Genomic DNA, 14,260 nt, shown 5'->3' on the forward strand with positions numbered 1-14,260 from the left:
AGTGGTAAAATGAAATTTCTGATAAATTGTAGGGTAAAATTAATCAAAAGCATTTTGCCTTTGCCTCTGTTCTTTTAAATTATCTTTCATTGTCTTCTTATACTAAATAAAACTGTCTTTTATATAAGTCAAAGTAACAGTTACAAAGTCTGTAAAAGCAGACTACCCAAGGGGGATACAGGTACACACAATGTTGCAGTGTTAGAAATTAGGATTTGAATCCACTAGGCTGGTCGGACTACCAGATTGAAATATTCACTAGCCCAAAAGACATTTCACTAGCACAATTCATTGGTTCAAAACAGTTGTTTCTATTGCGTCTGAAAATACAGTAGCCTGGTCGGGCTTGTTACTTTGAAAAGTTGGTAGCCCGAGGATAAATTTAGTAGTCAGGGGCTATAGGACTACTGCTAATTTCGAACACTGATGTTGTTTAGGATATGCTGGGAAAAAATGACTTGACTCGTTTTTTCTTTCCTGTCCAAAATGTCTCGCATAATTTTTCAATCTGTCTTGGTTCCACATATCATCACTTTGTACTTATTTCATGCCTACTCATTCATTTCAAATTATTTTCTAAATTTTACTGCATGTTCTATTGTTGAATCCATTAAAAATGAAATTATAATTAAACGAAACCAACATTAAAATTTTAAATCTTATACTTTGTAAAGTGTTGGCCGCAGATGACTTTGTCCATCACAGTAAACATGGTACAAAACTATTTAGTATGGAACTGCAGATGGAAGGAAATCTCCAGAAATAGAAACATTTTTGTATTTTTGTAACATTTTACAGCAATAACGTGTCAAAGAATATCTAAACAAATGAAGTATTTTTTATTTATAAGGTCAACTCAGACAACTCCCTATGATATTTACCTGCTTCACAAATGTTACGAATAATTTATTTCAGGTTACAAGAATTACCTCCCTTTATACATATCATATGTCACTTCCTTTTTAAACATACAGAGTTGTTCAGTTTTTTTCCCTATCCAATAAAGCATATTACACTGTAATTTTTGTATGAAATATATCAAAAATCATCTCCTTTTGAAATATACAATGGTAATACTATAATTCTTCATGCAAGAATTTTGATATATACAAGTTTATTTTGATTTTTTTGTGCGTAAATGCGATGCATGTAATCTTGAGCTTATGCCGATTTTGCATTTTTTATCTATATTTTAAGCCGACATGGCACATACACTATCTGGAGCTCTGTATCTTACTTTACAGTATACGATGTCACATTTAAAAGATTTTAATCCACACCTTATACACAGTTTTGCATTAAAACTGATGTCACGTTATACCTTTTGCATAATTGTCATTTTCTCAACAAAGGTATTACAATTAAAATCTATGCAGTTGAACTGTTCTCCTTTTTTCCTATATTTTCAGAATTTTTCAATGCAAACATTGCCTATAGATAAGCAAATCCTTTCAGGGACCTTTAATAACTTTAATTACTTGTATGCATTCTCACATGGAAAGCAACTGAAGTTAAAAACTTTCAACTTGTACACCAATTTTTTTTATAAAGTAACTATACACATAATTGGGCAAACATTATTTTGCATTTCATTTATCCAACAGAATTTTGAATGTTATGTCATTTCTTTACAATAACTTCAAATGACTACAAAACTTGTTTTGTTTTTTAACATACTATACTAAAATATCCACTTTTCTGATCATTCCTATTTGTGACGTATTTCTCAAAGTTTATACAGGTCTTGTTGGAACACATACTTCAAACACTAAAAGTAAAATCTAAAACATATTCAATTAAAGTTGCAAAACGATTATTTCAAAGTGTTCTCAATTTCTTAAAATATCATTGTGAATACAGATATATATATATACTTTACCTGTGAACTAGAAGACTGGATTGTATCCAATGGTCCATCTTTCACACCCATTTTAGAAAAGTTATCCGCTAATTTACTTCCAGTAAACGAGGACTGTAAGGAGGTTACCTCCGTAGAGTTACGATAATTTTTAGCACTATATCCAGCTTGGGTCTGAGACTGACTGGTCTCCCTTGGATACGAGCCTGCCTGGCTTCCATACCCAGAGGCACCTGTTTGAGTATCACGAAAGCCAGTCGTAGATGACTGACTATCCCGACCCGAATATGAGGCACTCGCTGATTGAGAATCGCGACTGTATGCACCAGTGTCAGTCGTGGGCGTATCCCTAGGATAAGATCCACTAGCTGACTTTGAGTCACGTGTAAATGAACTACTAGGGTCTCTGTTAAATGAACTACCCACAGATTGACTGTCACGATTATATGCCATAGACTGGCTATCACTAAAGCTTGATGCTGACTGTGTGTCCCTGTTAAATGTCGAACTATCCGACTGACTGTCTCTCGTTTTAGTTGAGGAAGCAACATTGTCTCTGAAAGAACTAGCACCTGATTGAGTTTCCTTAAACGCAGAGCTAGACTGTGTCACTGATGTCTGAAATGAGGAACCAGCCCCCGTCGCATGCTCGTTCAAGTAAGACTGGTTAGAGTAAGAATTTGGCCGTGAACTTTGAGAATACAGTGAATTTTGTGGCGACTGACTTGAATATGACGTTGATGTAGTAGTTGGATATAAAACACTTGGATTTGATTGGTTAGAGGAATAATTAGACTGATTCTGGAATGTAGAACCAGACTGGAAGTTCTGGAATTGACTTTGGCCAGACTGGTACTGTTGTTGATTCGACTGATAGCCAGACTGAGCTGACTGGTACCCTGATTGTGATGGTTGGTACCCACTTGGAGGAGACTGATACTGAGAACCAGACGGAAATTGGCTATTATTAGACTGAAACTGATTCTGATTAGACTGTCTACTATATTGACTAGAAAACTGGCTTGAATTTGACTGGTTCTGGCTTGGGGCTGACTGGTACTGAGTTCCCGAGTAACCTGCAGGTTTAGTTGAGGACTGGTACCCAGCCGAAGATTTCTGTGACTGGTACCCCGTAGACTGGTATGATGAACCAGATGAATAAGAACCAAGATTTGAATCAATTTTCGTTGACGGCAGTGAAGCTGAAAAGAGATTTACAATCATTTTAAAGGACAAAATTTATCAATACAATATATACATGACTTGAGTAATAATTATCCCTTGTAAAATAAATATATAGAATTATCCCTTGTTAAAATAAATATATCTATGTCTTTCCCATTGTTAAGATGTAAAGTGAGTAAGTGAAAAATTGCCCTTGTCAACACATGGCTTTCGTATGCTTCTAAAAATTAACAGTGCAGAACAAGTTCAGCCATCTAATCGTGGTCTGCATTGTTTGCTATTCAGTCAGTTTATATTTTGAAAATTCCCTAAAAACAATGAACGGTTTTGTCTAGTTTAAAAGATTGACCAGTCTGTTTTAAGTAACTGGCATTGTAAGGGTTAACTTAGGATGATTTCTAACCAACTCGGACTTTAAAGAAAACTACTCATTGTCCTAGAATACACAATCAGCCACTCTGTGTTTCAGAGACTCAGAACCATTGTAAGCTACTCTGGGAGTGAAAATTAACAAAACTTTTACCTGGTTGTGCTTGTCCAGCCATGAGCTGGTTGGATTTCAGATCCGATGAAGATCCCTGCATTTGTAGTGACTCTGGCGGAGAATTTATCTGAAAATATAAACCCAGTACTGTATAAACCCTCATCAATTAAACCAATCACAGATAAAAAGTTTCAAGAATCATTCAAATCAAGCGGTGTCAATCCTTCAACATAAGTGGCGTTACACCCTCATTTTTCAGATTTCAATGAAAATTCAAATCACACCATCAATTAAAATTTCAATCACAAAGTAAACCCCTTACCACTGTAAAATTAAGAATTTAGAAATTTTTAACACATAGATTAGGATGTTTGCTATGAGACAGCATTGTTATTTTGCGGGATATCAAAATCACGTCAAGAAGGTGAGACAATAAGGTTAAATCCACATTGAAATTGCAAATATTGCAATATATTGATTTCTTAGAAAAACAATATCATACTTAAACTACTTTTTCAAAATGTTAAAATCTCTAGAAGCTATCATTACACTTTTATTTATATATTTAAACTGGTAATATTCTGGGGCCTTATACATAAAACCTTGGAAATAGTGAAGAATGAAATAAACTTACTAGAATCAATGTAAACTGTTTAGTTTAGATTACAAATCATATTATTGGATTTTTAATGTCTTTTCCCTCCACTTTTTCCCCAAAAGCATATTTTATGCTGAATCGTTTATTATACAAAATCACACTTTGTTCAATAATATTTCATCTGCCCTTATACAATTATATATCTCCTGTTAAATTTTTTTTTCATGTGTCGACTCATTTCTATTAATGCTTCAGATTAGCAGTAAGAATCTGCCAGAGACATGTATCACAGTCGTACCACATGTACGTGTCCGCAATATCATGAATCTAACAATAGCCCACATGGATTGGCTAAATTCTGGACCCCTGCACTCTCATCATTGCATTACTTAATCAACTATGTTTAATACTGCTGTGTTTAACACACTAGATAAACACATATATCAAGAGCAACCTCTGCTGAGAAACACACTTTTCAGGGTCGGCAAAACCTGATTTTGACTTAACTGACCATAGAAATTTTCTTTACTTGTCCGTATGATATTTATAAAATAAGATTCTTGAAAAAAGTCTCTTGTCAGTACAGGCGATATGACAAACCTAGGCAATACAGACAATTGATTTTGTTGCTCCTGTTTTTGGACACAAAGATATGGGTTATTGCTTTGGTGTGTTGCTCTACACAGGTATTACACTAGGAAGATTTGACACTGATGTTGTAAAGGTAAACTGCTCCTCAGAGGGCCACACCCTGCTGAGGTTTACACTGCACATGTTATTACTTTGTACCTTTCATGGTTAATAAACTTTATAATAAAGTATGAAGCTGCATGTTAAATCTGCCTGCTAGAACTGTAATAAGTACACTGTGAGGAGTACGAACACCCTTCTTGTCTTTGAATAGTTCAGTTATAAAAGTAGAGGAGTAATAACTTACTGAGTTAGCAGTATCGGCGGGGTTCTGTTTGGTTGGTGTCGTGTATGGTGACTGCTGATATAGGGAACTGCTCCTGGGAGAACTTTGTTCTAGTCCGCCTGATATCAGTGACTCGCTAGTTTTACTTAAATTCTGTACCTGACCAACAGTTGCACCGCCATGATCATTTACAGTTGATGTGCTGCCAAAATAAAATATGTTATGTAAACAGTTAAATTTTTTTATAGCTATCTATTTCACAAAGTATATCAACCACCAACGTTTCGAGGCGCTTGATAAACTCCTTTATCCAGGAGTTTGCTGTTTATTTTATAAATCACATATGATATGTATCTTATTTTCTTCTTATTCTAAATTGTTCATGATTCACAGAATCTGGTAAAGAATTTAGTAATAAATTTAGATATTGTTTTGCTGAAATAAATTTGTTTGCTTTTGTGTTTTTTTTTCTCTTTTTTTATTATTTTTTTGGTTGTATCCCTTAACCAACTTTTCTTGATACCTACAATTTCTCCACAAGTGACAGACTTGATCACTAAATCAGCCGTGAGAGACAAATAACCATATGACTAAATGTCCAGGATCAGTTGTCACAGAGAATAGTGGCATTACCAGAGGATGGAACCTGCAACACCTGGGTTACACATATAATGCTCTCCCTTAGTAGGTTGATCCAAACTTTAAATCACATGATACTTTTCATATCTTTATTTTATATGAGGACTTGATAAAAGGCTCTCTTTCATGCCAAATTTCAGTCATAAGGAGGCACTAAAAACATTGCACACACAAGCACAAACACAAAAAATCAATTTCTTTTAATTACGAAAAACCCATTGACATTCGAGCTGACACTTTTCAACACCAATAAAATATTTCAGGGTATAATCTACTGTAATCACAGATAACCAAGCTCACCTGTTAGAATCAGCACTAGTGAAAGCACTATTTACAGATTCATTTCCTCCAAATGAGAATGCTGAGCTGTCAGAACCGAACTCGAGGTTACCAAACTGAACGTCCAATGTTGTCATCATATTACCAGGCATCTCAACGGCCGATGCTGGAATCTGAAAATCATACATGAAATAGAATTGCAATAGTTGGCTAAACTTATCTGTTACTTGTTGCCATGACAACCAAGAATTCTAAAGATGCTCAGCTCAAATCTGTGCCTGCTTAAGCCTACTGCAGGGCTTCCATTAAGCTTTAAATTTTGGAAGTCAGAAACTGCAAAGTATCTGACACTGGAAATCACACTATATAGGTTAAGCAGGAAAAGCATTATAATTTTGTATATTTTGAAGTCGCAAGCCAAAATCAAGAGGTAAATGACTCCCAAACTTTCAACAAATAGAAGACCTTTATAATGTATAACTTTTTTCCACAAAGTAAATATAGTTATTATAGTGAAATAAAATATTATTTAGAATTTCTGAGATTTGTTTCCTGTATAGACGTAATACAAACATTTTTACAGACAGAAAGCTGGATATTTTTCACAGGAGAGAATTTTACATTCTTCAACAGGATCAAACTAACAAAGGTGAGGGGCAAATGAGTTCCATTTCTGACATAGAGGCACCTGTTAAAATTTTAGTATTGTAAATATCCTTGTCCATACAGACCATATATGTTGATTATCCTCATGTATACGTTAAGTGTGCCAATAGTTATTTTTTTTAAAAATAATTGTTTGTTTGTTTGTTTCATTTTACGCCTTTTTTAACAGTATTTCAGTCATATAGGCGGGTAGTTTCCTAACCATCCTTCCCGGAGAGTTACACCAGTACTAGACTACTTTCTTCCGCACTTAACTACCAAAGCATCTCCCGGGGATCGAACCCGCGCCAGAGAGGTAACTAAAAATAATTGACCCATCTAAAAGACATTATGTAAATAACTTATAAGTACTTTTGTTCAAGGCAAAAATTTAATGGTCCCAAGTATAACAGGACTAGCATTATCATTTATCGTGATGAGGATCTACAACAAAATTTTATTGAATAATTATCAACTTCACAAATTTTTAACCTCCAACGTTTCGAGGGGATAAACCCCTCTTTATCAAGGAGTTTCTGTTTATTATTATTAATCACATTTTTATCCTCCTGTCTTACATTATATTTTGTATACAGGAAATTTTATAAATCACATTTTTATCCTCCTGTCTTACATTATATTTTGTATACAGGAAATGACATCGTTGACGTCAACAATAAAACAGAAACATAAACTACTTGATAAAGAGGGGTTTATCCCCTCGAAACGGAGGTTACATTTTTTTAGTAAAGTTGATAATTATTATTTAAAGGTTTCCAGAATGATTAAAAAATTTTATTGAAAAGAATGTCTTTTGTGCTGGATGATGACAAATGACACGACATCATTATCATCTCTTAAAGTTATGTGAGGAAAAGAAATTATTTACACCAGTCAGATAAGCCATTCATTTATTTAAGCAAATCGATATGGTTTGTTTTTAATTATGACTCGTGCTTGGAGACAAAGACATAAAATATGATCTATACAGTGTCTATGTTCATTAGATAGTTAAGAAGTGAACGAGTGGGTGATTTATCTCAAGATTACCTGATTCCTAACATTGTATCATTATCAAGTATGTGTATATCAAAAACTAGGATGAAATCAATTATCCAATGTGAATAATATAAAATTTGAAGATTAATGTTTGTATGATAAGAAATAACTTGCCAATACCTTTGATGGTGGTGGTAACTTTGATCTTTGAGGCTTCTGTCTTTGTTGTAACATTGCATTTTGGGACACCGATGATGCTGGAATGGCATTTGAGGGACCAGCAACAGACTGTGACCCTGCTGATAAACTACTTCCTGTCATAAACGATAAACCACTTCCTGTAACACTGGTTCCCGTTAAACTGTTACCAGCTAGACTGGTTCCTGAAAGACTAGTGAGGCTATTTCCAGTTAAATCATTGCCACTCAGACTGGAACTATGTAATGCACTACCAGTCAGGCTGTTCACCGGCAGACTGGTAGACAGAGAATTGCCGAGACTGGTCCCCATTAAACTATTTCCAGTAAGTCCTGAACCAGTCAAATTATTACCAGTCAATTCTGTTAGACTGGGACCCAAATTATCATGCAAGGCATTCTGTTGTAGTGAGACAAGAGCACTAACATTGGAAGCAGTCTGTGAGGTCATAGAGTTTTGAAGGGATGAACTTTGTCCAGATCCAATCTGAAACATGACAAAAATAAAACATGTATTATATTCAACATGTATATGAGCAAAACATTCCACATTCTCTAAGACTGGAGTTAAAAAGTAATTTTGAACTTTAAATTCACACATTGACAAAAGAGTTACACAACTAACTTCTACATAATAATTCTAAATAATATTTTTAACGGTTGCAAAGACTTTTTTTTCAATATCTTTTTCTTTTTTGCAGTACCAACAAGATGTTTTATGAGAAATTTTTATGATTTTTTAAGAAATGCTTTTAAGGAGACTGTTATTCTACAGTATAGCTTAATTTAACTAATTTTTAACAAAACACTCAATTAAATATTGATAGAAATGTCCCACCAGTTCATCATAATTTCTAGGTATTTTTATGTACACTTCATACAGACAAGATCCTGAAGAAAATAGGACAGGATTTCTAGGGAATATCATAAATGTTCAAATCTAATACAGATTATCCCCCCCCCCACCAAAAAAAAATCCACTTAAACAAGTACAAAATAAATGTCAATAATAGTACAATAACAGTAATCATAATGTACTCTCTAAAACTGTTTCAGAACCCTTGAGAATTTTTTTATTTTAATGAGTTCACCAATCTAACCATAAGGAAAACAATCTCTCAGTAAAACTCTCTTCTTCATAATCACTTCCTTATTGTTTGAAATAATTACAGATAAATACTACATTAAACATTACAGCTCTCCAGTTACATACTATCTAGTATCTAAATATAACCCTGCACAGATATTACAGTTTTGCACTATCATGTTTAAAGTGTAAAAATTCAATTGTCATGTTTTTTCATACTTCCCTAAACAGCACGGATTGCCCTTATGTTACATTAACTCTAAGAAATATTCCCTAATAATGACTGAAACGAATCTATTTAATTTGACTTAAGCAATTTAGTGGGATAAGGGTTAAGTGTCATTTAAGTTCAATCTTTCCATTCTTTTTTTCTAAGTAAAAGCTCTCTAAAGAGAGACCGCCATACTGTTTTTTGTTTGTTTTTCTTCCTCAAAAACTGTCCATTGCTATCATCCACTTAGTTTCATTTCACAGACAAAATCAGAAAACGAATGATTAAAAATCACATCAACACCCTCTTGATTCTTAATGTGGAAACATTTTAGCTTTAATGTTGAAGAAATACTTCCGCTGACCTCCTATTACCTAGATAGCCTCTACATATGTAACTGTTTCAAATTACTGAAAGGATTAAAACCGGACAACATGATTCAAAGACGGCATACCACTAACTACACATACACAAGTGGAAGTAAAATATCACAGTAAAACAACATTTTTTTTTACCCCTATAGAATTCTTGATTGACTCCGTCGCTTGCTGGTTAAACTGACTGATATAGCTTGCCTCGGCACTCATGTCATTTTGTAGATGTTTTGGGTATAATCCTCCGAGATCGAACCTGGCAAAAACAGGACAATAATGCTTGTTAAAATATATTTTTTTGTTGGGTTTATGTCATACTAACTTATTTACGGTCATATGGCTACTTTCCAGCTTTACTGGTAGAGGAAGACCACAGGCGCACCACAGTGCATTATTTAAGGCACAAAAAGACACTGAGTAGAACCAGTGACATTCCGTAAGCGGCTGGATAGCTTCCTCACATGAAAGGGCAGCATTCAAACTTTCAGTAATAACAGGCAAGTGGTTTGAGTCGCTGACCTTAACCAATCTGGCCTGGACGCCTAATTTTTTTCAAAACATTTCATATTTTCCTAATTAAAGTGATTTAAAACAACTTAGGTTAAGTTCAAATGTATGCTGAAAATCGAAATTTCCAACTTAAAAATCTATCATAACAACTGCAATCTTATGTAGTGCTTCTAACAACACAGTCCTCTCAATTAATTAATAGTTTTAAAAAGAGCAAGATATACAGTACATGTAAATTGTTCACTTTGAGAACTGGGACAATTTAATCACAGTAAAATAGTAACAATACAGGTCAAGAAATATATAAATATGTTTAATACATGTACAGTTGACATTTTTCAAATATATGCAAGAAAAATTTTCTTAACTAAATTTTCCTTATACAATCATTAAATATATCTTCTCACAAAAAACAATAATGAACATACGTGTTGGAGAGTGCATTTGACTCTATCGGTACTGGATTTGTTGGTTCTGGTGCTGATGAGCCACTGGCTGTAAAAACTTTTGTTTCTGCCAACTGAAATGATTCAAACAAGTAACTCTTACATTAACTTCTTTGTAAGACCTTTTCAAGCCCCTTACAATTCAATATAATTACAACACTCTATCCTTCATTAGGTGTAAATGACTGATTTTAAATGCTTACTATACAATGCAATTCCATATAAATCATATAGAAACGCTGTTCTTTAGGTCTTATCGTTTTAGTCTTGTCTATTTCGGAAGAGTGACAAGGACAGGAAATCAAATCTACAACAATTTTAATGCCCAACAGAAAACCCTAACAATATATATATTTATGACATGATCACAATCATAAATTGTGCATCTCCCTAGACTTTGAATTTATTATAACTTAAGCTCTAGAGACTGTTTGTAAATTATGTATGGAAATTAATATTAATCAGATCAAATTTTGCAATTATCAAGATCCCGAAAGAAAATATTAACATAGTAAAACATACACTTCCAGTCCAGCTATCTATATCCTCATTCCAGTCTTCTTTTGAATCACCCCAGTTAGATACTGTAAATATATATAACAATATATTTCTCAATGGGAAAGAATGTAAAGAAATTAATCTTTGAATTTGTAATAGTATATATAGATTTTAATTGAGTTCAATATCAAATACAAGTATTATTCAGCTAATAACAGAATTAAGCCTGGTCAGATTGTATGGATGTGCACTATTAACTGCTATAAACATTAGGAAACAAGTATCACAGTGGATAAACAAAATCAATGTGCCATTGCCTATACAATTCAATGTGAACCAAGTCTTGCTATTATAAGCACCTGCCACCTCAGATCATTGTACCTTATATTTAGCTTGTGCATTACTTGCAAAAACAGGAAGTAGATTTGTTTATCCCTATCGAGTATTTGAGTATTTTGTAAACCAAACTTCAATATGGGTATAAACTTACTTTTTGGTTCTTTCTCGCCTATCACAGCTGTTTCATTAGTCCATGTATCTATCTGTGGACCATTGTCAAACTGGGAATTCTTATTTTCAAAACCTCTATTTGGTCGGAAAGTCCTGCAATGTAAAATTTTAATTTCATTTCGATATTGAAACATGATGTGCAAAAATGCTGTTTACTTATGTAACTAAATTCCAGTATTGGGTGTGTAAAAAATCAATGCAATAGTATTACTGTTCTGTATTCTTTGAAAAATGACATGAAATTGAAAATTGTTAGAGAAGCACTGTATATTTCATTTTGTTTAATTTAAATACTTACCTATTAATAATTATTTTAAAATGTCTTGAATTAAATATATATTTCAAATAAACACTCTTCATAATAATTAAATGATACAGTCAAATACAATGAATCCCATTGACTTAACAAAGATTATCAAAATTAGACAGACTTGTTTGCTTTTACTTACCCTCCACTCCCTCCTCCACTGCCACCACCTCTTCCACGTCGTGGACCAAACCCTCGTCCACGACCCCTGCCACGATCAAATCCCCTGTCACGATTATCATCTTTTTCATTCTCCTCTTCACCACGTTCCGGTCTGTCTCCAGCTCTGTCTGGTCTGCCACGACCCCGTGATAACCTTGGAGGTCTGTTGTCATTACGACGGGCACGCTGCCGATAATTGTCTGACTGTTCACGAAAATTACGCTCGCCATTTTCCTTCTCCTCTTTGTTTCTGTCACGATTATCTCGTTCATTTCTGTCTCTATTATCTCGTCTGTCGGGTTTGGTGTCATTGTGATTTTCTGTGGGTGCAGGGGTAGGCTCTGGCTTTTGTTTCTTTTTCTTCTTGCCAGACTCTCGCCACTCACTCTGATAAATTTAATTAGGATTACAATTAATTTACCATAGTTTGATGGGTCAAAAATACCCGTAAAACTTTAAAGTTAACTGTGACGGACAGCATGCTTCACTATTCAGAGTACTTCATAGAAAAACAATAGCCATGCTTGAATTTTTCACTAACAAGAATAATTATGTGAAAATTAATACTAGAGCTACAGGTTTTTATACTTGACCTACAATAATGAGTTGGGCGTCATCTGTTAAGTATCCAGTAACTAAGTGGTTGTGGAATCAGAACTCCCGAGTTTCATGCAATTGTTCAATTAATGCCAACAAAAGAATGAAATAAATAGCCAACAATTCTTTGAATAGCTATAGTTCAGTCCCTTATTGGAAATTCTAACCTAATGTATCCTTTTTTGGAGGTTTTTTTTGGTTGTTAGGTTTCACGTCAAACTAACAAAGCGCAAGTCATGTCAACTGTCAACCATTACTGGTGGAGAAAGACCTAAGGTGCCCCTCTGTTGCATAAATTCAGGCACAAACGATCATCAGATTAGAACCACCAATGTTTCGTAAGTGGTGAACTGAATAGCTTTCCCACATGAAAGATTCCAGTCCCTGTCATGACTGGATTCAAACACACAGTGATGAAAGACAAGTTATATAGGAAGCCAAGAACCTACACCACTCGGCACAAAGTATTGTGTAGCCCATGTCCATAGCCACCTGGCAAAATGCTTTTGAAATTTAGTATTACAGTTTTTAATTTAAAGCCCAAAAGGTGAGATAATGCAGTGGTTCTCCTACTTTTTCAAGTAATGAGTATCAAAATATTTAGATATAGTGTGATAGAAAGATTTACCTCATCAGAGCCTCCCTCTAACACTTGGTTGACAGCTTTATCCATGTCATTTTTACTGTCATACAGAGCTATCTCTGCCTTCTCTTGTGAACAGAAAGTCAAATCCATTATCTGCAACAAACAAGGTAAACATTTAAATAATATGATTGATATCATCCAGCTGTAAGGACAAAAATAATTCAACAGGTGTAGTGGTCCAACCCTTTAAAAAGTGTGCCTCTCCATGGAATTTTTTGGCTTATTTTATAGTCGATATTCGCGATTGAAAATAGTATATTATTTTCCCAATCCACAGGAAAAAATTCCCCAATTGAAAGTTACAAAATAAAAATATTGAATAATAAATTGTAAAATCTTTGAAAATATGGGCTTCTTCAATGTGAAGGCGCTTAAATGTTTGAAGATGTCATCCTAGACAGTGATTCTTTGCTTTCATTTAATCACTGCAAAATTTAAGTAATGCATTTTTCCCCAATTTTTAACAAAACATCACTGAATTTCCCATTTCCATGAGTATAGGTCATGTTCCCAAAATCCTGGGAAAAAAAAAACCCCGCTCTCAACCAAATAATCCCAAGTTCAAGCATTAAAAAATCATGACCATCTTTCTTCGCCCGACAACAGAACAAGTTTTTCATGAATGAAGACTTAGTATAAAGTTTGAAAGTATTTGCTTCACAAATGATCAACATAACATGTTTTTAATGAAAGATAGTAACAAATATTCATTCCACTAAAACCAATTTCTCAATAATTAACGGTTATATCCACGACAAATTCTATCCCAATCATACACACAGTTCTTACATTCAATATTTCTAGTGAAGGGAGATGTCCTCCACCCCCTTCCACCATCACTTTAGTTAAGAAATATAAATACCTGTTTGATTTTATCTTTTAGATCTGCATCTTCAGCTGTAGAATCTTTACTGTGGATCAAATTGTTCAAAGCAAGCTGTTCTGCAGTCGGCTGCAAATGAAATTAACAACATTCAACATACTGGCTAATGACAAATATTTTTGATCATATTAATAACTAGGGGGTGTAACAATACAGCAAAAACCGTATTGCAATATATTGCCATTTTGCTGAAGCGTATTGCAATATATTGCAATACGTATTGTCGTGT

General features: G+C 34.0%; 1 protein-coding gene across 2 annotated transcripts in view; it reads right to left on the minus strand.

Moving 5' to 3' along the window:
• LOC132749013 (ubiquitin-associated protein 2-like) overlaps positions 1 to 14,100 on the minus strand; it is a gene marked incomplete at its 5' end in the record, with an annotated part of 28,641 nt that extends 14,541 nt beyond the window's left edge. For both annotated transcript variants that reach the window (XM_060738680.1, XM_060738679.1), the window contains 12 exon segments: positions 1,880 to 3,060; positions 3,567 to 3,654; positions 5,063 to 5,243; positions 5,981 to 6,132; positions 7,784 to 8,287; positions 9,614 to 9,728; positions 10,411 to 10,502; positions 10,951 to 11,012; positions 11,417 to 11,529; positions 11,886 to 12,292; positions 13,131 to 13,241; positions 14,011 to 14,100. In XM_060738680.1, coding sequence (XP_060594663.1) covers positions 1,880 to 3,060; positions 3,567 to 3,654; positions 5,063 to 5,243; positions 5,981 to 6,132; positions 7,784 to 8,287; positions 9,614 to 9,728; positions 10,411 to 10,502; positions 10,951 to 11,012; positions 11,417 to 11,529; positions 11,886 to 12,292; positions 13,131 to 13,241; positions 14,011 to 14,100 — 3,096 coding nt within the window.
• Positions 14,101 to 14,260: the final 160 nt, after the last annotated feature.

This window comes from Ruditapes philippinarum, unplaced genomic scaffold (genome assembly GCF_026571515.1).
Source record: "Ruditapes philippinarum isolate M1 unplaced genomic scaffold, ASM2657151v2 ctg7757_1_1_1_1, whole genome shotgun sequence".
NCBI lineage: Eukaryota > Metazoa > Mollusca > Bivalvia > Venerida > Veneridae > Ruditapes > Ruditapes philippinarum.